At 51.3% G+C, this 27,463-nt stretch overlaps 2 protein-coding genes across 2 annotated transcripts in view; both read left to right on the forward strand.

Moving 5' to 3' along the window:
* LOC123345325 (maestro heat-like repeat-containing protein family member 1) overlaps positions 1-27,463 on the forward strand; it is a 315,313-nt gene that overhangs the window by 14,921 nt on the left and 272,929 nt on the right. The gene's annotated exons all lie outside the window — the stretch shown is intronic.
* Positions 850-19,930, forward strand: LOC123345321 (E3 ubiquitin-protein ligase TRIM39-like). The gene is made up of 7 exons (XM_044982110.1): positions 850-1,042; positions 4,175-4,596; positions 9,290-9,385; positions 10,737-10,967; positions 11,490-11,512; positions 11,612-11,715; positions 19,175-19,930. Exons 2-7 carry the CDS (start codon positions 4,180-4,182, stop codon positions 19,732-19,734), a joined length of 1,431 nt encoding a protein of 476 aa, XP_044838045.1. The 5' UTR covers positions 850-1,042; positions 4,175-4,179; the 3' UTR covers positions 19,735-19,930.

The following is a 27,463-nucleotide window of genomic DNA, read 5'->3' on the forward strand; positions in this document are numbered from 1 at the left end:
CCCATGTTGCAGAGGAAGGTGAAAACCTCCAGGGCCTCTGCCAATCTGCCCTGGAGGAAAATTCCTTCCAAACCCCAAATATGGTGATCAGTTAAACCATGAGCATGTGGGCAAGACTCACCAGCCAGCACCCAGGAAAGAATTCTCTGTAGTAACTCAGATCTCACCCCATCTAACATCCCATTACAGACCACTGGGCATACTTACCTGCTAATAATCAAAAATCAATTGCCAAATTAGGCTATCCCATCATACCCTCCTCTCCATAAACTTATCAAGCTTATTCTTGAAGCCAGATATGTCTTTTGCCCCCACTACTCCCCTTAGAAGTCTGTTCCAGAACTTCACTCCTCTAATGGTTAGAAACCTTTGTCTAATTTCAAGTCTAAACTTCCTAGTGTCCAGTTTATATCCATTTGTTCTTGTGTACATAAAATGATTCACTTTCACTCCTGTCCACCTGTAATGGGGTCTACACCCCCCTGGCCCATACTGAGCAGAGTTTTGTAGGGGTAGAGGAGCCTCCCTGGCCTGCAGGCAAGCAGCCTGACCACGCTCCCACACAGCTGCCTCAGCTGCTAATCATGGACAGGCACCCACAGCTGCAACCAATTGGGGAAACAAGGCCTGGAATAAAAGGAGAGAGCCCAGAGCTGGAAAAGGTACAGGAAGGGTGGATAAAAAAGTAAAATCTTCTGTCTCAGGGTTCTCTAGAGACACAACCCAAAGGCAGTGAAGCAGATTTCTAGGCCTAATTATATGCCAGGGGCCAATCAAAGGAAGCCAATCAGGGGATAGCAGAGCCCCCTGAAAGCCCACATCAGGGAGTGGTGATCATTATCACCTGATTCTGCACAGACTGGCTAAGTGCCTTTGGGGAGTGTCAGTGAGGTGATTATCAGACAAACTCTGTGTCTGTGTGTCCCCATCCATCTTCTCCTCTTTCTCTCCCAGGTTCTGGCTGCAGAGGGAAAGGTTTGCCCTGTAGTTAAGGTGCTAAGTTAGCCTGCACAGATCCTGGTTTTGCTCTGTGTGAAGTCAGGTAAGTCATTTATTTTGTCTGGGCCTGACTTTCCTCTCTTCTAAATGAGGGTAACAACCTTCCACATGGCACCGCAGCAGAGCCATTGTGTGCAGGGCCGGCTTTAGGCCTATTCCACCAATTCCCCATAATTGGGCCCTGCGCCTAAGAGGGCCCCGCGCCCAGTGAGAATCCCTTCCTTGGCTAGAGGTGCCTTTTTAATTTTTACTCACCTGGCAGCGCTTTGGGTCTTCAGCCGCACTTTGACTGCGGGTCCTTCAGTGCTGCCGAAGACCTGCAGTTAGTGAGGGACCTGCCGCTGAAGTGCTGCCAAAGACTCGGAGCACTGCCCGGTGAGTACAAGCCCCATGTGTTTTGGGTTTTTTTTAGTCATCCCTGCCGGGGCCCTGCACTTCCTAAAGCTGGCCCTGATTGTGTGGGGAGGAGGGAGACAAATGAACCCATGTGCCTCCCCCACCCTCTGCCCCCAATTTGCTGCTTGGCTTGTAGTGACTATGCTCACACAAACTGAGCATGCTCAGTAACATCAGCTGAAGACACTGCCCTGACTCTGCCCCCACACTACTGGCAGGTACAGGTGTCTTTGCACAGCATCCTGATGAGTCTAAGCCAGGGGCAGCTCCAGGCCCCAGCATGCCAAGCGCGTGCTTGGGGCGGCATGCCGTGGGGGGTGCTCTGCCGGTCACCGGGAGGCCGGTCGCGCGGCTCCGGTGGACCTCCCGCTGACGTGCCTGCGGAGGGTCAGCCGGTCGCGCGGCTCCGGGAGGTGGAGCCGTGGGACAAGCGGACCCTCCGCAGGCACATCAGCGGGAGGTCCACCGGAGTCGCGCGACCGGTAGAGCGCCCCCTGCGGCGTGCCACCGTGCTTGGGGCGGCAAAATGGCTAGAGCCGCCCCTGGTCTAAGCACATGGAAGTTTGTGAGTTGCTCAGACAGTGCAGGGCTGGGGACCAGGTAAGGACCTACAATAGCTAGGAGTGCAGCTGTTTCCTGTCCACATCAAATCACAAAACCATCATATTGGGATTGTCACAAGCTTTCCTGATTTCACACTGACTCCTTCACTAGCTGGTGTTTCTCTTAATGCTACAGCTCTTGGAATCCTGTGATTATGTGACCATCTCAGCTCTCACTTTAACAAAGATCTGTTTCTTGCTCTCAGGGTTGAGTAGAAAAGGTTGAGAATGTGACCAGAGCGAATCCTGACTGCTCACACACAAGCAGTCCAGAATATAATTTTTTAGAAGAAAAATCCTCATGTTTTCTTCAGCAGCCTCCTGATTTTTGCTTACATGGTGCTGGCAATAACTCCTTGGCAGTGATAAGTTTGTTTTCAGACCTGCTTTTCCAGCAAAGGCTCTAAGAACCTAAATATAAATCTGAGCATTCTAAGTGATTTCTTTAGTCAGGGGGGCTGTGCTCATTTGCTGCTTGGGCTCACAGCCCAGCTCCATGCACATTCCCACACCTTGCCCTCTGTTTCGCTATCTATTAACTCTGCTGTTTTAGATAAATGATGGCAGTAACTTAGGGGACTTTCCATGGGGGAGGGGGATTTAAGGACTGAGTTCTCAGTGGCACAGTATTGCCAACCCCAAACTTTTGAAAATCACGAGTCAGTACACCCAAAATGATGTGATTCCTTTGGGAGACCAAAATAAAAAAATAAATGTTGATTTTTCTATTTGCCTTCTGATTCTCACGCTTTAGGCTAACTCAGGTCACATTTTAAGTTTTTCTCTGCAACCAAGAAAACTAGAAACTTCCTTTGTTTAGGTGTCCCTAAGTTCTGTTTGCCAGAAGCTGGGAATGGGTGACAGGGGATGGCGCACTCTATCACCCGTTCTGTTCATTCCCTCTGGGGCACCTGGCATTGGCCACTGTAAGAAGATAGGATACTGGGCTAGATGGACCATTGGTCGGACCCAGTCTGGCCATTGTTAAGTTCATGAGATTCATTATAAAATCATGAATGTTGGCAACACTTTTGACACTGCGTCCCCTTTACACTGAGGCAGAGCTGCCTTAGCCTACGTTAGCATCAGGACTTTGAAACACTGATTCCAGCTTAACCAATGTTTTTGGCCTGTGAATTGAAGATCCCTAGACTTGAAAGGATTAGATTTTATCGGTAGATGTCAGTAAATGTTGATTTCAGTTTGCCCACACAAACTGATGAAAAAACATTTCCATTGATAAGAACTGAAATTCACAAATAGGTAAGGTAAGAAAAATGCTGCTTGAGAACTTACTAGAGTTTAATTTAAGGATATTTACTTAGCATGTTTTGACATGAGATGTTGACAATTTGTGTATTAACAGTTACACTTTTTAACTTTTTAAATCTGTCTGTCATAAAATAATTGTCTGACTAAAATACTGTCTGATTCCCCCTCCCCCGCAATTTCCCACACTGCTGCTCACCATGTCAAGGTTCCTCCCCCACTCTGAACTTTAGGGTACAGATTTGGGGACCTGCATGGACACTTCTAAGCTTAATTACTAGCTTAGATCTGGTAACACTGCCACCATCCAGAAATTTCTTTGTCTGGATCACTTTCTGTCCCCCCAAAACCTTCCCCTCCCTGGGCAGCCTTGAGAGGCTTTTTCACCAAGTTCCTGGTGAACACTGTTCCAATCCCCTTGGATCTTAACACAAGCTAAAAATCAATCAGGTTCTTAAAAAGAAAGGTAAAAATTATCTCTGTAAAATCAGGATGGAAAATACTTTACAGGGTAATCAGATTCATATAGCCCAGTGGAACCCCCTCTATCCTTAGGTTCAAACTTACAGCAAACAGAGGTAAAAATCTCTCAGCAAAAGAACATTTACAAAATGAGAAAACAAAAATAAGACTAACACGCCTTGCCTGGCTATTACTTACACGTTTGAAACATGAGAGACTGATTCAGAAAGATTTGGAGAGCCTGGATTGATGTCTGGTCCCTCTTAGTCCCAAGAGCGAACAACCCCCAAAACAAAGAGCACAAACAAAAGACTTCCCTCCACCAAGATTTGAAAGTATCTTGTCCCCTTATTGGTCCTCTGGTCAGGTGTCAGCCAGGTTTACTGAGCTTCTTAACCCTTTACAGGTAAAAGAGACATTAACCCTTAACTATCTGTTTATGACAGGAGCCATGGCCACAGACAACCCCGTGGAAAGTCTCCAGGAGGAAGCTACATGCCCCATCTGTCTGGAGTATTTTAAGGACCCGGTGATTATAGACTGTGAGCACAATTTCTGCCGAGCCTGCATCGCACAGTGCTGGGAGGGATCAAATACAGACAGCTCCTGCCCTCAGTGCAGAGAAACTGTGCAACAGGGAAACCTCAGGCCGAACAGGAAGCTGGCAAATGTTGTAGAAATAGTCAAACGGTTGAATTTACAGGCAGCAAAGGGAGCAGGAGAGGAGAGGGTGTGTGGGGAACACCAGGAGGCTCTGAAACTGTTCTGTGAAGAGGATCAAACTTCTGTCTGTGTGGTTTGCTATCTGTCCCGCAATCACAGAGATCACAGGGTGATTCCCATAAAGGAGGCTGCCCAGGAGTACAAGGTAGGGAATTGCTGTCAAGTTTAATGAGTAATAACTTTGGATTTTAATTACAGGCTGATTTCACTGAAAGTTGCCTGTCATGGGTGTAATGCATCATTCAGCTCTGTAAAGCCTTAATTGTACGGGAGATGCTGTAACAAAATGAATGACCTGGCAGTGTGGTGACAGAATCAGAATATCAAGTCTTAAGATACCTGATGTGGGAAACTTTTCTCTGAGATTCTGAATGTTTTTCAAACCCAGCTTCCACTGCTGAAATAAGGGGACTTTTTACACCACGGTCGGTGTTAACAGTCAGTGAGGTTTAAATCACAAGAGCTGCAGGCCAGTCTATGCAAGTGTGCTACCTTCAGACTGGAGAACTGATCATTTAAATATCAACACTGTTAATTATTTTGTTCCCTGTGTGAGAGCGGAGAGGGAGAATTACAGCTCGGCACCATTTATTGCCACTGCTGCCTCCTTCCAGTGCCACAAGTGGGTGATGTTAGGGAGATGCCACCTCCCATTTCCCCCCAGTAAAGAAGGACCAGGCCCAGAGAGCCTAGCAGAGTCCAGGGGTACATTCTAGTCCCATGAGGGGAGTCCGGCCCCAGGAGCCCCTTGGAGCCAATCAGCAACTCCATCCTGTTTTGAACAATGCACCATTTGAACATGTTACCGAAATATCGGGTTTGCTTAGCTGAGAGCTAATAACAGCTTGACAGGGATAAGGAAAGATGCTTTGTTTTGCAGAAGAAAGGAGAGCTTTGTATTAGATACAGAAGACTTTACTGCACACTAAGTTTTTACAAGCTTTTTATATATATTTAGATAAAGACCATGCCGTGTTAATACTTTATTGGTGGTTACCGGACTCTGTGAAACCGTTATTTGGTTAGGGAAAACTGGCTTGGAGCAAGATTTTTTTTTTGCTTTGCGGCAGAAGAGGAAAGATAGTTGAAAAGTTCAGGGTACTGTGTACGTGAGGTTTTTGGAGGCTTTTGCCTTTACCTCTTGGCCGTTTGCAAAACTATGAAAAGGGTGGGGGGGGCGACACCAAATAGTTTTTACAGGTTGTTTTTTTTTTTTTTTACAGCAGCCTCCTGCAATACAGAACACTTAAATGGCTTTCCGCCTATACCCATTACTGGAATGCTTTTGTTTGTGAGATTTTTTTTTTTGGCTTGGCAATAACAGTGGAAAGGGCAGCCCCTGAGACCAAAAGACAAGAATAAGCAGTTTTTCCCAGAGGTAAACAGACCTGGGGGTCTGTGGAGGAACAAACATAAGTGGTAAAGTTATTTGAGTAGGTAACAAGTGGACCCCCGGGTCACCGTTATTTCTTACCATTGACAGCGTTTGTTCTTTCCATTTCCATTTGATATTGATGTCGGGGCTGTCGTCCGGTACGTCGGTTTGGGCACTCTCTCTTCCAGTGACTAAGTTGCTTACAGTAATGGCATATATTATTTGCACGGCTTGGGGGGACCCCCCCATGATTTGCCTTTGGTTGTCACTTGGGGGGGGGGTCCCCACCTTCCTCGTCTTTCGCTCCCCACGTTCACAAGGGCTGCTAGGATTCTCACCTGTTTGGTTTTTTGAATTTTATTTTTTTGTGTGTGATACACACGGGTGGCTATGCTTACCAGTTTTTTTAGGGACTTTTTCTTAGCGCCTTCAAGCTGCTGCAACCGCTTCTTAATGTCCGGAGCTGAGAAATAAAAATAAGCTTGACCGTGGACTGTGTGTCCGCAGCTTTGGAGTCTATATTAGTAAAAGTACAAAATGCTTTACAAAGTTTTTTATAAAAGTCAGAAGGGTGGGGTTTTTTTTTTTTTGCACAGTATTATGGACTTTTGACCAATTTGAGGTTTGTTTTTTTTATGCTTGTTTTATATCTGTCAAAACATGGGTTAGGAATTTATTTAAGTTTGCCTGTTGGGTAAAATTATTCGGATTCCATTGGGTAGGGTTAGTGAGAGCTATTAAATTACGCCTGTCACCAGCAGCCTCCGCTGCCTCCCGGGCCCCCCTTAGGACTTCTTGCTCTTTCTCCTCCATGCGCAGTAGGCAATCTAAAAGTTGGCCCACGTCTTGCTAATTAGGATTATAAGACTGAAAAATAGCACGGAATTGCCTGTGAACGATGTCCGGGTCATCTCTTAGGCGAGGCATTGTGTTTTGCCAGTTCATAAGATCTGCTGTAGTAAAAGGGACATGTACATAACGGTCTACAACCTCTCCATCCATAGTGGGTACCAGGATGGTCCGAAGGGGTGCCTGGGTTTTAACCGCATCCTCCCCATAGACTACTCCCTGTCTCTTACGAGACGGACTAATGGCAGTAGACAGAACAGAGTACCCACTACCCGTTGCTCCACTAGTGGATTCATTAACTTGAATTGTGGTTGCCTCAGTCTTCGGTGGGGAGGGCCACTGTCTTGGGCCCCGTAGACAAGGAAACCTGGTCCGCCACAGCCTGTGATATTGCTGCCGAGGGTGGCCGTGGTCTAGGACAATACATAGGGGAGGTATTTTTCCAACAATCGGCTTCACTTGGGGCAGAAGCTTTCGGGAATAGAGGGGCCTGGATTTTTATTTTTTTTTAAAGGACAATGAGCCTCATCGTCCCACAAAAACCAATAGTTTATTTGACCAGGCGCTTGATTTTTTAATATCAGGCGCAAAGGAGTTAAATAAGTCGGAATATCAAAGGAGCCAAATTCAGGCCATGCAGTCCCCAGGGTTGGCCAGTTCTGGGTGCAAAGTTGTACAAAGCGCTTCCTTGATATACCTTTCTGAACATCGGGTAAAGGCCATTTACTTAACATATAAGGGCCATCCTTAGAGGGTTTTTCCAGAGACCCACTTATTTGTCTGCTGACACTCAACCTGAAAAGAGAATTACTCAGAGATCAGTGGGAATTGCGGTTTAATTCAGGTTTTCCTACTTTTATTACACTGTCCGTTACAGGGGATGGGACAGAAGGATCTTAATACAACCTCAGAGCTTCATCGCACACATGGCTTCCACTCTGAGGAATTACGAACAAGAAGTTCAGTTCCGCCCACACACCTAACGCCCAAATGAACAGAGCAGAAAAACAACAGTAACCGGTTAAACAGAACAGAACCAGAACCAGATAGTGTTTCCTTGTCCTATTAGGGCTCATCTTATCGGAACATGAACCCCAGGGGCCACGGTGAAGCAGAGAAAGAGGGGCTAAACACCCCGTTGGCGCCGTTCCCAGTTCGCCGCAGCCGTCCGGAGTCCAATGTCCAAGCTAGGAGAGTCCTGTCTGGAGTCGCCAGAAACTGTTACCGAAATATCGGGTCTGCCTAGCTGAGAGTCAATAACAGCCTGACAGGGATAAGGAAAGATGCTTTATTCTGCAGAAGAAAGGAGAGCTCTGTAATAGATACAGAAGACTTTACTGCACACAAGTTTTTACACATTTTTAGACAAAGACCATGCCGTGTTAATACTTCATTGGTGGTTACCGGGCCCAGTGAAACCGTTATCTGGTCAGGGAAAACTGGCTTGGAGCAAGATTTTTCCGCAAGAGGAAAGATAGTTGAAAAGTTCAGGGTACGTGTACGTGAGGTTTCTGGAGGCTTCTGCCTCCACCTACTGGCCGTTTGAAAAACTATGAAAAGGACGGTGGTGGGGGGGCACCAAATAGCTTTCACAAACAAATCATGGTGTCTCCTTTTGGTGACTCACATGGGTGGAGCTTATTTTGTGGGTGGAGCTTCAAAGAATCCAGCCACCTTTGTTCCCACCCCCCTTCTGATCCCGGCTCATTTATGCAGATGTTTTGCTGAATGCAATGACTGCTTTTCCTCCTCCTGTCTCACTAGCCCCTGCTGGCTCCCTCCCTCCCCCATTGCTTCCCTACAGCAGCACCGCAGAGGTGTCACCGAACAGCTCCCCAGGAGCTCTCAGCAGTAGCTGGGCCCTTGGGCAGAGAGTGGGAGAGAACTCGAGGGCTCAGAGAAAAGAGAGAGTGAAATGGGGAAATTTCTGGAGGGGGGCTCAGGAGGCGGCTCTGGGGGGCTGCCAGGGGTGTTGCACAGAGCGGGGCTGATGGGGAAGGAGCACGTTGCTAAGCTGTGTGAATGAATCACACGCTGTCAAAGGGGAAGAGAGCCCTGGGGTATTACAGCTCTGGAGCACTTACAATTATGGGTGGCACATTCCCCCAGACTGAGTGTTCCCTGTTCCTCACTGACCTCCAGCCACATCACAGCTTCACCCTGTACAGTTAATGGGACTGCGCTGGCTCAGGTGCTCGGCTACTGCCTGAGGGAGGCCACATGGGAGCCTGGACAGAGGAGAGCACAGTGGGGTCTTGTTCCTGGCCTGGGTCTGGGTACAGCGCAGTGAGGTGCTGCCCCAACCTCTTCACTGGCACGGCAGGAGGGATCGTTCAGAACCTTCCCAGCTGTTTCCCCTCTGGCCTGTGCTCAGTGATGTGAAGCTTTAGCTCAGACACAGGCTCTGAGAAGTCCTGAGTGTCTGCAGGGAGCAGAGCCCTGCTCTGAGACTGGCGTCTCTGCTCCCATGGGGCCCTTAGGGCTGGCAGAGCCGAGTCTGCTGCCTCCTTCCAGGGTATTTACTGCTCATGTATGAAATACCAATATGGACAGTACTGTCCACCCATCGGACAAGCAGACTAATGGCTGTTTATCACACGCGATGTCCCTGCAGGAGAAACTCCAGGGAGCCCTGGGCCCTCTGAGGAAGGAGCTGGAAGAGGTCCTGGCCCTGACGTCTAAAGAGGAGAAGAAAACCACAGAGTGTCAGGTGGGTGTCTGGGTTTATTCCTCCCTGAGCCCTTCCCCCTGCAGCATTCCCAGGAATGACGGGGCTGTAAAGCTCTAGGAGGAGGTTATGAACCTGCTCTGGTTGTTTGCTCCGTTGCACAGGCTTGGTGCCAGCCAGGGGCAGCGCATGCCTCCGGCATTTGGGGAGGCCGGGCGTGAGTGCTGGAACCTCCCCTTTGCCCAGATCATCACCTTGCCCACTGCTCCACCCCCATTTGGCCTTCTCTCCCCTAGGCCCTGTCCACACTCCCCTCCTGCTCTGCTTCGGGGGAAGAGGGCCTCGGGCGGAGCGCAGGCAGCATTCCAAAGGCAGCAGATCTGCAGCATCCTCCAAAGGAAGGGGCGCTGCATCCTGTTTGAGGAAGCCCAGCCTCCCCTGGCCTATGATACCTGCCATCCAGGGTGCTGGCAGCATCAGGCTGTGTCTCTGGTGGGGATCTCAGCACAGCAGCTCCTCTAGGCGGAGGAGGGGCAGTTCCTGGCCCTTGTACAGTGGTGCAGACCCAACCCTGAGATCTGATAGGGGCAAATTCTCAATATTGGGTGCAGTGTTTTCACTATTACATGGGTCCTGTTTCCCTCCTGCAGATGGGGATGGTGTGTTGGCGGCTACAGCCATCGGTTTTCAGTGTCCTCCATGACAAAGCTCTGCAGCTTCTCTGCAGCCTGGAGGAAACAGATTGTTCCTCCTCGCTCTGCACCCACCATCCCTGCAGTGAATCTGCCCAGTGCCTGGGCCAGACACTGGAGCTGAGAGGATGATTTGCCCCCCCTGGGTGAGGTTCAGAGTCACTGAGCTGGCTGGGCTGGGGGCATGCTGGGAGCTGAGCTCTTCTGAACATCAAACTCAGTTGCGGGTGTGGAGCTCTGGAAAATCTGCCCCTAGGGTGCATCTACATGGACCCAACAGCCAGCTGCAGGCTAGTCACTGAGTAATACCCAGGGGTCTGGGTGGGCTTGTACAGCCTGTGCTGCTGCGGCTTCATAGCTGTGAATACCCGAGCTAGCCACATCAAAGCTAGCCTGGGTGTGTCTACACACGGTGCTGTCACACCTTCATTGCAGTGGGGGCACCCCCTGAGTGAGCAGAGCCAGGGGCAGGTCAGTGTCACGCCAGGCGCCGCTCGGCCACTTTGCAGTCTCTGTTGCCATCCCGTGGCCACTTCATCCCAATCACCTGCTACTGTTACTGTGACGTTTCCCAAAGAAGTAAATAGCCTTACAAACCTGATACTGACCTAATCCAATGCTTCATGGACAGAGGCCCAGTCCATGTAACTCAACATCTGGCTCATGTTTTCTCTGTGCCTTTCCTATTTTTCTATCTCCAGAGCAAAGTGAAGAATAAGAGAGAGATGATTGCAGGTGAATTTAGCAAACTGCACACATTGCTGAGAGAGGAGGAGCAGCTGCTTCTGCAGAGCCTGGAGGAGGAGGAGAGGGAGACTCTGCTGAGACTAAGGGAAAATGTAACCAAACTCTCCCAGCAAAGCTCCTCTCTGCAGCAGCTCATCACAGAGATCGAGGAGAAGTGTCAGCAACCAGTTGTGGAGCTCCTAAAGGTGAGATGGCATCAAAATTCTCCACCCATCCAGAATTAGAACTCAGATCCCTGGGTCTGGATTCCAACAATTAGAGTAAATGTGTTCTGTGGTTTACTGACAAACAGAACATCCGGCTAAGGGCTCCATCAGTTCCAAAATATCCCAGTTCATGTTAGAGGGGAATTCTCCTCATGGAGACCCAGTGAGGCCAGGGGAGATTAAATGGATGATACAAGAATGATACTGAGCTGAACCCATCCCTGCTCTGACTCCAGAACATGGGACCCAACCCAGTCGATAAACACAGATACTGGTGGGTTGGGTCCCTAGAAGGGAGAATCCTTTAGCTAAATTCCTGTCTCACCTACATAAATGAAAGAAGTGTTAATGCAAAATGGTGTATGAGATTTTACCACAAAAGAGTGAAGCCTGGGAGGGTTGATCTATTTTCTAGATGAAAGTTTGATGCCCAGAGTGAGACTCCCTCACTTTTATGCACGTTGTGTTAATACAGAACATTAATTCTCTTTTTCCTTTCAGGATGTGAAAAGCACATTGAACAGGTGTGTTTCCTATGTTCATTGCTCTTATATTCTTGGTGGTGGTTCTGGGATGATGTGTGTACAGAGCAGCTGAGTGATGATGGGACGTTTTCTTCACAGGAGTGAGAATGTGAAACTCCAGGAACCAGAAGCTATTTCTATTGACCTGAAGAACGTGTATAAAATTTCTCTTGACATGAGGGAAGCACTGCAGAGATTTGGAGGTGAGTGGATTCTACTGGGACATTCAGCTGTGTTGTGCCTGCGGCTCTGGACAGAGCCTGGGACCCCAGGACACGCATGCACCCAGCTGACAGGCTTGGAGCTGTGATGTGCTCAGTGCTGGGCAGTTTGCCTGCTACTTACAGCCACCTGCTGGTACTTGCCCAGGTATCTGACCAGGCCCCGTCACTCTGACATCCTGACTCCTCCATGGCTGAGTTACTGGGTGTCCCTGAGCCAGGTGCTGTGAGGCCTGGACTGGGCCCATTGTGCTGGGAGCTGCACAGACGGGTAATGTGTGACATGTCTGTGCCTCTCTCCTGGGACATGTGAGGGCTGCGTTGTGTGGCCATCGCTCAGCACTGCCCCAGCCCCCATTAGCCAAGGCTGGCCGAGCTTATGAGCAGAGGAGAGGCCAGTCTGGCTGCTGCGGTCTGACCTGAGCCGTGTGTTACTGGGTAACAGGCTGAATCCTACGGGCCCCTCGTCTGCTCTGAGCACAGCCCAGTGTGAGGTTGGGTCAGTGGTTTGCTGCTCAGTGAGTGAAAGTCACTCTCAAGAGTGTGACCGTGTCACAACGGCTGAGCATGAGCTGCCCCCATCCAAACCCCTCCCCAAATCCCCAGCGCGGAAACCAGGGGAAAAGGCACAAACCTGACAGCGAGGAGGGACAGAGACGAAACTAAGGCAGAGGAGAGGGGGACTGGGAAGGTTCAGTGAGCTCCGTCTGTGATTGTTGAACTGGCTCTTTCATCCCCCCCCCCCCCCCCCCCCCCGCTCCTCTCTTCCCACCCGCCCCCAGCAGGGGCAGTCAAAGGGATCAATCTGGATGTGTCAGTCCTGGCTGATGGAGGCTGCGCAGTCGGTGCCGGCTGCAGGGCCAGGATCTCAGGGCTCCGCGGAGCAGGAACCCCAGGCTATGGGGGAAGCAGCTTCCTCTCTGTGATGGGCTGGAGCCAGCACATCCCTGCTCCCCTCCCCACTCACTGCCCCCAGCCCAGCACAGTCTGTGCCCACTGGGCCCTGAACACGGCTGGGCTCTGGGCCATTCCACACCCCTGGCCCCCTGAGCCTGTCGGGACCCTGAGCCAGTCAGCTCAGTGCCTCGTTCTAGGGGATCACCAGCCTCTGGGGAGCCTCCTGTCAGCCCCCCAGAAGCCCCTTCCTGGGCAGGGTCCCAGGCCCTGAGTCACTCGCTGGCTGCTCCAGGCTGGCCAGGCCCAGGATCTCGAGCAGGGCTGTTGGTGCTGGCACCGCGCTCACTGCCAGAGCTCCCAGCCCCTGACCCAGCCCGGCCTGTTGTCCCAGCGCTGACCCTTCCCCTGCAGGTGGGGACGCTGCTGCTCTCAATGGCTGAGCCCCTCTCTCTGCCGCTGCCTCTGCTGCTGCTGCACTCGCAGGCTCAGCCCGTGCCAGGGCCAGTATGGCACTGCTGGGGCTGCTCCTTCCCTCGGCACCTGGGTTCTCTGTGTCTGGGGCAAATGGCCGAGTGAGTGGGCAGGGTCCTGCTCAGAGACACACACGGTGTACCACCACGCTGGGAGTAACCCTTTCCTTCTCCCCACCCCGGCTGGTCAGTGCCACTCAACTGCCCGCGCTGTGACCACAGGGACCTGGGTCCAGCAGTTCGGGGGAGTTGCTGGGTGAATGTGTGGGTCAGAGTAACCAGGGCTCCCTGTGCCCCAGGGTCCCTGTGTGCAATGGGCAAGGCCCCCGGCTGTCATGCAGCCCTTAGGTGCTGGGCAGTGAGTGTTTATTATTGATATAGCGCCCACGAGTGAGCCAGACCCTGCAGAGACAGAACAAGGGGCTGCCGGCCCCACAGGGCTCCTGGTCTGAGTGCAGACAAGGCCCAGCAAGGGCAGCAGCAAACATTGGGGGAGGGGGCACGAGGGTCCCATTGTGGGACCAGGAACTCCCTGAACCCATCCTTTGCCTGTCTTCTGGGTGTGGCAGACAGTATTGTAGTGACCCTGATGGCTCCATGCTGGGCCCTGGGTCACCCCCAGGGAACAGGACAGGGCAGAGGCAGCCTGAGGACAGGGGGAGCTGGAGGCTGTGGGGGAGGGGGAGCAGCCTGGGAGGTGGGACAGGGACACTGGGCACCCACCTGGCTTCCAAACCCTGTGCTGTGTTTGGTCCAGGTTCCCACTCTGTGCTGCAGGCTCTGTTGAGGTCAGACCCTGTGGTGAGGGGCCCACGCAGACAGACTGAAGAGCGCGAGGCTCTGTCTGCATGGGGAAGGGGCAGCAGTTCTGTTAAATGGGTTCCAGGTTTGTAGACTCATCATGGGGTGAGACCCTCATGTATCACCCTCAGCCGTTTCAGGGTGTCTTAGCAAGGTTCCTGCCTCTTTTATTCTCTTCAGCACTCCTTAAATTACGCCTCTCAGTCTAAAAGATCTGAGAGAAAAGTCCCTTGCTGGGGTCCACTCTGAGTCCAAGTAAACCCCGAAATAAAATCTTTTCCTTCACTCTGTTCCAGCCTGCAGCTCTCACTCAAGCTCCTCACTGTCCTCAAGTCAGGAGCCCTCAGTCCTTCCCGGAGCAGGATTTGGATTAGTTTCCAGATGACTCCAGCTCCTCCTTCCCGGAGCTGGAGTCATTTCAGACTGTGCCTTTATTCTCTGCATCCACTTTCTCCAGCCAGGGGCAGCTCTCCTGGGTTCTGTCCTGCTACAGCTGCTGCTGTCATTGTCATCTCTGGCAGCTCCTCCCCCTTAGGGGAGCTCCTCTGCCTAGGACAGTGGTCCCCAAACATTTTTGATCAAGTCCTCCCTTGCCTGGTTTGCGCCCCCACCCTGGGAGCTGCTGTCAGGAGCTGGTCCAGGAACGGGGCTCCAGTTGGGGCCAGAAGCTGGGGGCCATGGCTGGGAGTGGACCTGCAGTTGGGGCCGGGAGCTGGGAGTTTCGGCCGGGGGCGGAACCATGTTTGGGGCTGGGGCTGCAGCTGGGTTCTCAGCCTGGAGCAGGGCCGGGAGTCAGTGGCTGAGGTCGGGGCCAGAGATGCAGCTGGGGCTTAGGGTGGGAACAGAGTGGAGCTGGGGACAGAGCAGGACTGGGTGGGGTTCCCTTCCCACCACCCATGGTGGCTGGTCCAGGCCCTGCCATGCTCCCCAAATGTTCCTCCACACCCTCTAGGGGGGCACAACCCACAGTTTGGGGACCACTGCTCTAGGGGACCCCTTCCAGGCTCCTTGCTCTGGTGAGCTCTCCTGGGAGCTCCTTTCCTCAGCAGCTTCCTGTCCCTAGCTGAGCCCTGGTTACCCTTTATCAGCCTCATTAGCTGTTTTGCTGCCAACTAGCCACCTAGGGATTTAATTTCTTCCAGGTTGGTCTGGGTTGTCTCATTCTCCCTTACAGGAGCCTGTCACAGGTAGTCTGGTCCCTGACTCCCATAAAAGGACCAGCCCTCTTGATACATTTCCCCTCACTCCCAGAGCCAACCTGTATTCAAAGGGAGGCTTGACCATGGCTGACACTTGGTTATGTTCTGCTAGAAAAGTTTCAGACTCCAGGGAAGTAAATTGGTGGCCACTTCCAGGACCTGTACGGAGCTAGGGCAGGCAGGGAGCCTGCCTTAGCCCCGGGCCCCCGCTGCGCCACTGACCAGACTTTTAATGTCCCAGTCCGTGGTGCCAACCGGAGCCACCAGGGTCTCTTTTTGACCAGGCATTCCAATAAAAAAAAGACGCCTGGCAACCCTATGGACAGGTGCCAACCCTAGATCCTGTCCACATGGCCCAGTAACATCCTGCTGAGCCAGGTACAGGCAGCCACATGCCAGCCCAGGCCCCTGGCAGGGACGCTGAGCTGCCAGCTGCCATGGTCACTAACAGTGTTAACTCTGTCACTTGCCACTCACCACACTTAGAGCCCCCTGGGCCCAGCCCCAGGAACTGCTGTAACCTAGAACCAGAGCAATGCAGGGCTGGAAGGGACCTCGAGAGGTCACCTAGTGTAGCCCCCGACGCTAGGTCAGGGACTAGACTATCCCTGGCAGGGATTTGTCCAACCTGTTCTTACAAACCTCCAGTGATGGGGATCCCACAACCTCCCTTGGAGCCAGGTCCAGAGCTTCATGGCCCTGAGAATTAGCAAGTGTTTCCTCATCTGCAGCCTCAACCTCCCTTGCTGCAGATTGTGCCCATTGCTCCTTGGACAGGCCCTTGCCTTGCCCACTGGGGTTACTGGCTGTGTCACCAAGCCTGAGCATCGCTGTTATTGCACTGAATGGCTGGCGGCGCTGGGCTGGCTCAGGGGGGCAGTGAGGGCAGCTGGGGCCTTTCACTCCCCAGTCACTGATCTCAGCCCAGGCTCAGAGTCCAGTTCCCAGCGGACAGGAGCTCACATCGTAACTCGCTTTAACGGCCGCCTCACCAGCCACCTCCGCAGGGAGGCCAAGGCCTGAATGGGCTGCAGGGACGATTCGTCCCCAGGGAGAGGCTCCAGCAGATGTCAGGGCTGAGCCATGTTGGCAGGACAGTGGGGAGCTGACAGGGCCTCTGTCTCCTTAACCTTCAATACACAGAGCTCCAGCAGTTGGGGTGTAAAACCCCATTCGTATCCCCAGCACTGAATTCACTGACACTGCCCCAAGGGTCCTCTCCTTCTGGGGTTAGGGAGTGAGTAAGGGGCACTGGAAGAGGGGGGCCAGGGGGCCATGGCCCCATCACTTTTACCAATGGGAGGGCTATTCCCTCCCACTTTTTACCAGCTGTAAGGGTGAGCGACGCTGGGGGAGGGGGCCAAGAGGAGAGACCAGGGGGTCAGGGTGTTGGGGAAGAGGTGGTGTGAAGGCAGGGTCTCAGGAAGAACGGACAGTGTGAGAGCGAGGGTTCAGGGGTGCGGGGACAGGAGCTCAGGGAGAAGGGCTGGCACAAGTGGGTGACCCCTCTACTTTTAGGGAGCTTCCATCACTCCTGGGGAAAGCACCATCCCGGATCTGATCCACGGGCACATCTGTGTGTTTGCCGGGTGCACAGAGCTCTCTGTGTGGAGACACCTTCACGCTCACCCAGGAACCTGTGCTGGGAGGCCCCACTGCCCAGGAGGCCGAGGGCTCTCACTCCCCTGCCCTGGAGGTGAAGGGAGGGGCCCTGGGGCTGCTGTTCCCCATCCCAGGAAGGGGGTGAAGGAGATGTGGACACAGACAATGTCCCCTCTTGCACTGTGAGGAGCAGACCTGGCTCCACTCTGGGCTTCAGAGCCTGAGCTCCAGCCAGCACTTGAAAATCTATGTAGCTATTTTTACTTCCAAAGAGGGAGCCCCGTAAGCCTGAATCTGTCCACCGTGTTCCAAGACTCACTGCTGCAGACTGTGTAGAAGGACCCAAAGTGTCTCCAGAGTCTGGGTGTGAAAGTTCCCAGTGTGTCTGTCCAAGAGCTGGTTAATGGGAGCGAGGGGGGTGGCTGGCACAGTCATTAGATGGAGACACCTGAGCTCCTAGGGCTCATTAGATGGTCTCTGTGACTGTTATCCGCTCTGGGAGACGCCCAGGTGCAGCTGCAGAGGGTCTGTGCTGCTGGCAGAGTCCATGGGACAAATGGCTCTCGGCAGAGAGTTCAGGCTGGAGCCAAGTCTCCATTTTCAGCCTGATTTGTGGGGGTGAGATCAGGGGCCCCGGGGGCATTTGTCTGCAAAGGGCAAATTAAACAGCAGCTCAGGAGTGTTTCATAGCTGATGTCCTGAGCCTGGCCTGCCTGTAACTGCGTTTCTGGGGATGTTGACAGTCTCTCATTGCAAGTCACTGGGATTGGGGCTCCTAAGTTGCTCAGACAGGTTTGCAGTGGAGCTGGGTGAAATGTTTTGGACAAATAGTTTATTTGCTGCAAAATTATATTTCGGGTCAACAAACTATTCGTGAATCCATGTCGGGTTTGCTGACTAGTTTCAATTAATAGAAAAGGTGCCGCCCCTTCCCTTGTAGCCTCTTGCCCAGGGGCTGGGCCCTCAGCTGGGAGCCCCTTCCCTCATCCCCCTGTGCCCACCCCTCCTCTAACCCCACTCTGACCCCCCGGCACCTGCCTCTCCCCAATCCCCTCTCCTAACACCTCCCTCTACCCACCTGCCCTGCCTCTCACCCCTCTCTGCCCCCTGGTGCTTGTCCCTCCCCTCCTCTGCACTCCCTGTGCCTGCCCTTCTGCTCAACCCCCTCAATCCCCTGGCACCTGCCCTTTCCCTTCTCCCTGCACCCTTCTGCTGCCTGCCCCTCCCCTCCTCCTGCCCCCCAACACCTGACCCTCCCCTTGTCCCCTTCCTTCCTGGTGCCCATCCCCTCCTCACCCTCTGCCCCACTGACCCTGCTCTCCTCTCACCCCTCTGCCACCAGCACCCATGCCACTTTCTCTTTATTTCTCACCCCTCCCCCTCCCCTTCCCCCTCCCCTCCCCCTCTGGCTCCGTGACACCTGCACCCCTCACCACGCTCCAGTCCCCTGGTGCCAGCTCCTGCTCTGCCCCAAGTCCCAGCTCTACCCTGGCCCCATCTGCCTCCCTGGTGCCTGCTGTTTCCTTTGCCCCCTCTGCCTGCCTGGTGCAAGTCCCTTCCCTCACCCCCCTTTGGGACCTCTGGTCTCAGCCGTTCCCCTCACCTCAGCACTGCCCCACCCCTCCCCTCCCCCTCGCCTAACCTCTGGGTCCCACCTTCCCTTCATCCTCCCTCTGCCCCGCTGGTGCCCACATCTCCCTGCACACGCCTCTGCCCCCCTAGGGCCTGCCCTTTTCCACACCCATCTCTCTGGCCTTCTGGTCACCTGCTCCCTCACCCCCCCATTCTGCCCCTTTGGCACCAATGCCTGTTCATTCCCTCCCCCCCCCTCATGGTTCCACCTCGCCCACTCCTCATCATCTCACCCCCTGGCAGCTCACCCTGCCCTTGATTTCCCCTGGCCCATTGGAGCTCCCCCATTCCCTCACACCCCTCTGCCTCCTGGTGCCTGCCCCTTCCCTTGCTTCTCTGTGCCCCCTGGGGTCCATCCCTTTCTTCTGCCCTGGTGCCTGCCCCTTCCCTTGCTTCTCTGTGCCCCCTGGGGTCCATCCCTTTCTTCTGCCCTGGTGCCCACCCCTCCCCTCGCCCCCTGCAGCGCCCTGGAACCTGCCCTTCCCTTCACACCTCTGACCTCCTGGTGCCCCTCCCTTCCCTTATCACCCCATAGCCCTTGTGCCCCTCCCCTCTGCCCCTTCCTCCACCCCCTCTGCTCCTGTCACCTCCCCCTCCCCTTTCTTCTCCCAGCATCAGTCTGTCACTTCCCTTCCCCCGCCTCCCCTGACACCTTCTCACCCCTCCCCAGCTCCTCCTGCCCTTTCCCCCCATTGTCTCCTCACAGGCAGAGGGATCCTGACTCCCCTCAGGCAACAACCCCCGCTCTCCCCGAGTGATTAACAGGATGCAGGTTAATTTCCCTTTTATCCCAGTGACCAGCCCCTGCCCCCGGCCCTGACTCTGTGACTCTCTCCCCAGTGGACGTGACTCTGGATCCAGACACGGCAAATCCCTGGCTCGTCCTGTCTGAGGATCGGAAACGTGTGAGATACGGAGACAAATGCCACGATCTGCCCGACAGCCCTGAGAGATTTGATATATATGCCATTGTCCTGGGTGCTGAGGGGTTCACAGGCGGGAGGCGTTACTGGGAGGTGGAGGTTGGAGACAAGACGAGATGGGACCTGGGGGTTTGTAGGGAATCTGTGAGCAGGAAGGGGGAGTTTGCATACGCCCCTGGGAATGGATACTGGGTCGTGTGGCTGAGGGATGGGGGATACAAGGCCGGCACTTCCCCCCCGACCTCCCTCCCTGTGAGCGTCAGGCCCGGCAGGGTGGGGATTTTCCTGGACTATGAGGCAGGCGAGGTCTCATTTTACAATGTGACTGACAGGTCCCATCTCTTCACTTTCACTGGCACCTTCTCCGGGACGCTCCGCCCTTATTTCTATCCTGGTGCCAATGCTGGGGCTACAAACGCGGCTCCCCTGATAATCTGCCCTGTCCCAGCTCAGGCCAGAGGGAATCTCGGTCCCTGACAGTGACCCCGCGGCACAGACTGGCCCCTCCCAGCATTGCTGCTCTTCCCGACCCTAGTGGTGGGGGCCAGTTACTGCAGCAAATGGAGATTTTGTGCTGACCAGACCTGCCAGTTTCCCTTTTCAACTGGAGGTTCCAGTCGAAAACCAGACACCTGGCAACCCCCAGCCCTCACCTTTCCCGTCCCCTGCTCCTGCCCCACTCCTGTCAGAATTTTCTACCCCTGTGAAATCTCAATGTAAAAATATGAAAGAAAAATTATTATTCTAATTTAGAAAATATTTGTAAGTCTTTAAGGTGCCAAAGAAAAGAAAGTTACTCCAGGAAACTGATCACAATTCCTCTGGGTTCTCTGTCCACCACCTTCTGGAATGCTCTGTAAAAATAGTGACTGATTGATTTAATTCCTTGAAATTAATGATTGAACCTAATTTCTTGAAGAGCTACTGAGCAGAGTATATGGGGAAGCACATGGCATTGCTAGGACTACTTTTTGTTTTAAACGTGATGTGTTATGAACATTTTCAATATAATAATTCAGTTCTGAAGATTTACTCACAATATGCCATTCATGGTTGTGTGCCCTAAACTTACCTTGATTATTTGAAAATAAATACCCTAAAATTATCCTGTGATGGATTCATTTGTATTTTTATCCTGACTGCTGGTGTCTAGCTGGCATGGGCTGCTGAAGCTATGTGTTTTTACTAGTTTTTAACACAGGGAAATTGTAATCTAAAAATAGATAATTTCCCCTAAAATCTTCTTCAGAAATATCTGCGTTCCTTTCTCTATTTCATACTGAATTATGTGTAATTACGGTGGTTTCTTATCCAGTCTTATTGTGTTATTACATGGGGAAAATATATTGCCAAATAGTAAAAAAACATGTTATATGTTACCCTATCTGACAAAATGTAAAATTGTGTTGTCACTCACAATTGACAGCATGAAGTGTCATAAAGAGATTGCAGGCAATGTTTTTTTTTTTTTAATTTATATCTATGAATGGGTTCCCCGATCAGTTCCTGCAACCCCTGGCTGGCAGACCTCTGTGTGAATTAAGCAGCAGGCAGTCTGCCGGGGAACCTCCACCAAGTGTCTGTGTTACTTTTTATGGTGCATCACAACATAGCAGCAGTTACAAGGAGCCTCCTTCCTGCTCCCTGGTTTAGACTTTTATACTGCTGCTTTTTGCTCAGCGCTGAGCTAATGACCTCCTCAGGCTCCCTACAGGTGCAAGTGATCCCCTCTGCCCTTCCAAACCCGAACTACTCAGTCCCTCCTACTCTAACTGCACCCGGTGCCCTGGGTGTGCTCAGTGACCAGGGTGCTGGCTTCCAAAGGGCTCAGTTTATAGCTGCTAACAACCCCTGTCACACAGCCATGATTGTGTAATTCACCATAGAGTGAAAATAACGCCAAATGTAAACTGTTACCTCATTATTCAATTCAGAACCTAGATCTGCCAGTATCTGCTCTGCACAGCCATGTTGATATATAATTTTACTTGTCTTCTGCTCCCCCTCATGTGCTGTCATATGTGAAAGTAGAATGAATTATATTGTAAAAATAAGAATGGATTAAAGAAATGTTGTATGTACCTTTAAGCAGAAATAAGAAATGTTAAAATACAGGTGCCAGGAAAAGAAACATTAGGCATAAACAATGGTGCTAATAGTGAAACATTAGCAGAAGATCGCTAATAGTTAGTAAGGAAATGAGATATGCATGCCTAGGTAAACTTATCGGATTCTGCTTCCTTTGTTATCTTGTTAAGTGCTTGCCCTTTTCTCTGTATAAATAAGATAGTTTGTGTTTTGCATGGTGCTCACATTATCTGGGTGTTATTAGCAGAGTGCTGTGCTAATAAAACAGAGTGGTCTGACAAACTGTGTCCTGAGTCTAACTTTGACAATTTGAAAGTCCTACCGAGATGGCAACCGTCTTCACTGGGGCCGTGTGATTCCTGACCGTTTTTGTAGGATGACCATGGCAGCCGGAACCTGGGCATTTGGCCCCAGTGGTCCTCCACCAGAACGGAAAGGCACACGACCACAGTGAAGTCTACGCCATCGAACCTGTTGGTTCCCACTCTGTTCTGGTAGGGATCCCGGGATCTGACATCAGGAATCTGGTCAGGTAATTATTTCTGTGTTTTGTCCAGACTGAGGACTGTCCTGTCTCTGTGTCTATCTGTCCTCCTGTGGAGTGTTTGAGTCTGGGTGCCGTCTCCGTCCGGGGATCGGCTGATCAAGGGGTTCCTGTCCCCGCGGTCTGAGTGAGTGGAATCTGCACAATCACAGCTGCACCGCACTTTGGGTAAAACCGTTGGTGTGAAAGCAAAGGCGATTGAGGCAGTAGCCTGTGGGCTCCTTTTGTGTGTGGCACCGGGCATCGCTCTGATGAACCCAAATTTCCTTCTTGTGCAATTGGTGTGTGAAGTCCTCCTGTATGGGTAACCAGACGTCTAAGTCGGGACAGTTCCCTATACGAACGCCGGCTCATTTTATGTATTTAGGATGGGTCTGGACTCCTGTAAGTTTCTAGAAAAATGGTCTAGGCTAACTCAGGGGGATCCCAAAACTCAGTGGCCACTGTTAAAATCTTGAAACAAAGGCCGAGTGGGAGTCTTAAAGGACAAACTCGGCCAGCCTAAAACTAAATTGGCTAAAGGAGAGGTTAATTGTTTCATGCAGTTGTGGGAAGAGGCAAATCAAAGGTGGACAAAATCAAAACTCGCCTCCCTCAAATATTGAAATAATAAGTTAAAAGCTTTATTAAAAGCCTCCTCTCCCACCACCAGACCGAGCGCTCCCCTTTACCCCATTCTCCAAACTCCGGATCGATCGCAACCCCCTTAATATTCCCATCTCATTGTAAAAAGGACAAAAAGCCCCTTGTTCTGTTTCCCTTTATTGTCTGCCTCAAAAACTGATTCTTTAGTGTTCCACTACCAATTCAGCAAGGAGGGTGGGCTCCACAACTAGCCCCCATCCTTCCTGGTCCCTTTAGAACATAAGAACGGCCGAACCGGGTCAGACCAAAGGTCCATCTAGCCCAGTATCTGTCTATTGACAGTGGCCAATGCCAGGTACCCCAGAGGGTGTGACCCTAACAGGCAATGATCAAGTGATCTCTCTCCTGCCAGCCATCTCCATCCTCTGACGAACAGAGGCTAGGGACACCATCCTTACCCATCCTGGCTAATAGCCATTTATGGACTTAGCCACCATGAATTTATCCAGTTCCCTTTTAAACATTGTTATAGTCCTAGCCTTCACAACTTCCTCAGGTAAGGAGTTCCACATGTTGACTGTGCGCTGCGTGAAGAAGAACTTCCTTTTATTTGTTTTAAACCTGCTGCCTATTAATTTCATTTGGTGACCCCTAGTTCTTGTATTATGGGAATAAGTAAATAACTTTTCCTTATCCACTTTCTCAACATCACTCATGATTTTATATACCTCTATCCCCCCTTAGTCTTCTCTTTTCCAAGCTGTTTTCCTTAAACATTTCTTTCAAAATTGTGAAATGAACACAATATCACTCACAAACGGTTCATTGGAAAAAGCAGGATCAGGCCCAGGCAAGCAACAGATAAAGAAACTGAAAAACAGGTTGAAAGCCCTAAGAACATAGTGTCAGGAGTAAGAAAAGCAGTAAGTGCAGGCATGAACCCCTGGAACAATACTTAAAATGGTGAAATCTGAGTTTGATAAAGGTGTCCTTTTGGGAGATAAACAAGTGATTTAAGAAAAGAGAGTGAAAAGTTCTCTCTGCAGAGGCTGGAGAGAATTAAGCAATTAAACTTTGTGAAAATGTTAAAAAAGACTATGTTAAAGAGAGAGAATTCTTGGTTTCTTTGCAGCCATTCTGAAGGGAAAATGGGCCCTTTTCCAAAAGAATGCCTGTAAATAATCATAGAATCATAGAATCTCAGGGTTGGAAGGGACCTCAGGAGGTCATCTAGTCCAACCCCCTGCTCAAAGCAGGACCAAACCCAACTAAATCATCCCAGCCAGGGCTTTGTCAAGCCTGACCTTAAAAACCTCTAAGGAAGGAGATTCCACCACCTCCCTAGGTAACCCATTCCAGTTCTTCACCACCCTACAAGTGAAAAAGTTTTTCCTAATATCCAACCTAAACCTCCCCCACTGCAACTTGAGACTGTTACTCCTTGTTCTGTCATCTTCTACCACTGAGAACAGTCTAGATCCATCCTCTTTGGAACCCCCTTTCAGGTAGCTGAAAGCAGCTATCAAATCCCCCCTCATTCTTCTCTTCTGCAGGCTAAACAATCCCAGTTCCCTCAGCCTCTCCTCATAAGTCATGTGTTCCAGCCCCCTAATCATTTTTGTTGCCCTCCACTGGACTCTCTCCAATTTATCCACATCCTTCTTGTAGTGTGGGGCCCAAAACTGGACACAGTACTCCAGATGAGGCCTCACCAGTGCTGAGTAGAGGGGAATGATCACATCCCTCGATCTGCTGGAAATGCCCCTACTTATACAACCCAAAATGCCATTAGCCTTCTTGGCAACAAGGGCACACTGTTGACTCATATTCAGCTTTTCATCCACCGTAACCCCTAGGTCCTCTTCTGCAGAGCTGCTGCCCAGCCATTCGGTCCCTAGTCTTTAGCAGTGTATGGGATTCTTCCATCCTAAGTGCAGGACTCTGCACTTGTCCTTGTTGAACCTCATCATATTTCTTTTGGCCCAATCCTCTAATTTGTCTAGGTCCCTCTGTATCCTATCCCTACCCTCCAGCGTATCAACCACTCCTCCCAGTTTAGTGTCATCTGCAAACTTGCTAAGGGTGCAGTCCACACCATCCTCCAGATCGTTAATGAAGATATTGAATAAAACCGGCCCCAGCACCGACCCTTGGGGCACCCCACTTGATACCGGCTGCCAACTAGACATGGAACCATTGATCACTACCCGTTGAGCCCGACCATCTAGCCAGTTTTCTGTCCACCTTACCGTCCATTCATCCAGCCCATACTTACTTAACTTGCTGGCAAGAATACTGTGGGAGACTGTATCAAAAGGTTTGCTAAAGTCCAGAAATAGCACATCCACTGCTTTCCCTTCATCCACAGAGCCGGTTATCTCATCATAGAAGGCAATTAGGTTAGTCAGGCATGACTTGCCCTTGGTGAATCCATGCTGACTTTTCCTGATCACTTTCCCCTCCTTTAAGTGGTTCAGAATTGATTCCTTGAGGACCTGTTCCATGATTTTTCTAGGGACTGAGGTGAGACTGACTGGCCTGTCGTTCCCTGGATCTTCCTTCTTCCCTTTTTTAAAGATGGGCACTACATTAGCCTTTTTCCAGTCATCCGGGACCTTCCCCGATCGCCATGATTTTTCAAAGATAATGGCCAATGGCTCTGCAATCTCATCGGCCAACTCCTTTAGCACCCTCGGATGCAGCGCATCCGGCCCCATGGACTTGTGCTCATCCAGCTTTTCTAAATAGTCCCAAACTACTTCTTTCCCCACAGAGAGCTGGTCACCTCCTCCCCATACCGTGCTGCAGAGTGCAGCTGTCTGGGAGCTGACCTCCTCTGTGAAGACAGAGGCAAAAAAAGCATTGAGTACACTAGCTTTCTCCACATCCTCTGTCACTAGGTTCCCTCCCTCATTCAACAAGGGGCCCACACTTTCCTTGACTTTCTTCTTGTTGCTAACATATCTGAAGGAAACCCTTCTTGTTACTCCTAACATCTCCGGCTAGCTGCAACTCCAAGCGTGATTTGGCCTTCCTAATTTCACTCCTGCATGCCTGAGCAATACTTTTATACTCCTCCCTGGTTATTTGTCCAATCTTCCACTTCTTGTAAGCTGTTTTTTTGTGTTTAAGACGAGCAAGGATTTCACTGTTAAGCCAAGCTGGTCGCCTGCCATATTTACTTTTCTTCCTACACATCGGGATGGTTTGTTCCTGCAACCTCAATAAGGTTTCTTTAAAATACAGCCAGCTTCCCTCGACTCCTTTCCCCGTCATGTTATTCTCCCAGGGGACCTTGACCATCAGTTCCCTGAGGGAGTCGAAGTCTGCTTTTCTGAAGTCCAGGGTCTCTGTTCTACTGCTTTCCTTTCTTCCTTGTGTCAGGATCCTGAACTCGACCATCTCATGGTCACTGCCTCCCAGGTTCCCATCCACTATTGCTTCCTCTACTATTTCTTCCCTGTTTGTGAGCAGCAGGTCAAGAAAAGCTTTTCCCCTTGTTGGTTCCTCCAGCACTTGCACCAGGAAATTGTCCCCTACACTTTCCAGAAACTTCCTGGATTGCTTGTGCACTGCTGTATTGCCCTCCCAGCAGATATCGGGGTGATTAAAGTCACCCATGAGAACCAGGGCCTGTGATCTAGCAACTTCTGTTAGTTGCTGGAAGAAAGCCTCGTCCACCTCATCCCCCTGGTCCGGTGGTCTGTAGCAGACTCCCACCACGACATTACCCTTGTTGTTCATACTTCTAAATTAATCCAGAGACTCTCAGGTTTTTCTGCAGTTTCATACTGGAGCTCTGAGCAGTCATACTGCTCTCTTACATACAACGCAACTCCCCCACCTTTTCTGCCCTGCCTGTCCTTCCTGAACAGTTTATATCCATCCATGACAGTACTCCAATCATGTGAGTTATCCCACCAAGTCTCTGTTATTCCAATTACATCATAATTCCCTGACTGTGCCAGGACTTCTAGTTCTCCCTGCTTGTTCCCCAGGCTTCTTGCATTTGTGTATAGGCACTTAAGATAACTCGCTGATTGTCCCGCTTTCTCGGTCTGAGACAGGAGTCCTCCCCTCTTGCAGTCTCCTGCTTTTGCTTCCTCCCGGAATCCCACTTCCCCACTTACCTCGGGGCTTTGGTCTCCTTCCCCCGGTGAACCTAGTTTAAAGCCCTCCTTCACTAGGTTAGCCAGCCTGCTTGCAAAGATGCTCTTCCCTCTCTTCGTGAGGTGGATCCCGTCTCTGCCTAGCAATCCTTCTTCTTGGAAGACCATCCCATGGTCAAAGAATCCAAACCCTTCTCTCTGACACCATCTGCGTAGCCATTCGTTGATTTCCACGATTCGATGGTCTCTACCCTGACCTTTTCCTGCCACAGGGAGGATAGACGAGAACACCACTTGTGCCTCAAACTCCTTTATCCTTCTTCCCAGAGCCACGTAGTCTGCAGTGATGCGCTCAAGGTCATTCTTGGCAGTATCATTGGTGCCCACGTGGAGAAGCAGGAAGGGGTAGCGATCTGAGGGCTTGATGAATCTCGGCAGTCTCTCCGTCACATCGTGAATCCTAGCCCCTGGCAAGCAGCACACCTCTCGGTTTTCCCAGTCAGGGTGGCAGATAGATGACTCAGTCCCCCTGAGGAGAGAGTCCCCAACCACCATCACCCTCCTCCTCCTCCTCCTCTTGGGAGTGGTTGTCGTGGAACCCCCATCCCTAGAACGGTGCATCTCATGCCTTCCAATCAGTGGAGTCTCCTTCTGCTCTGTTCCCTCAGGTGTATCATCCACTCCACTCTCTGCACTAGTACCTGTGGAGAGAACATGAAAACGGTTGCTCACCTGTATCTGTGTTTCTGGTATATGGATGTTTCTGGTACTCTTTCCTCTTCTGGAAGTCACATGCCGCCAATTATCCTCGCTGGCCTTCTGTCCCCGCTGCGTAGCCTGCTCTGAATCTTCAGAACATTGTGCCCGCTGAAGCTGATCC

This window comes from Mauremys mutica, chromosome 12, assembly GCF_020497125.1.
Source record: "Mauremys mutica isolate MM-2020 ecotype Southern chromosome 12, ASM2049712v1, whole genome shotgun sequence".
NCBI lineage: Eukaryota > Metazoa > Chordata > Testudines > Geoemydidae > Mauremys > Mauremys mutica.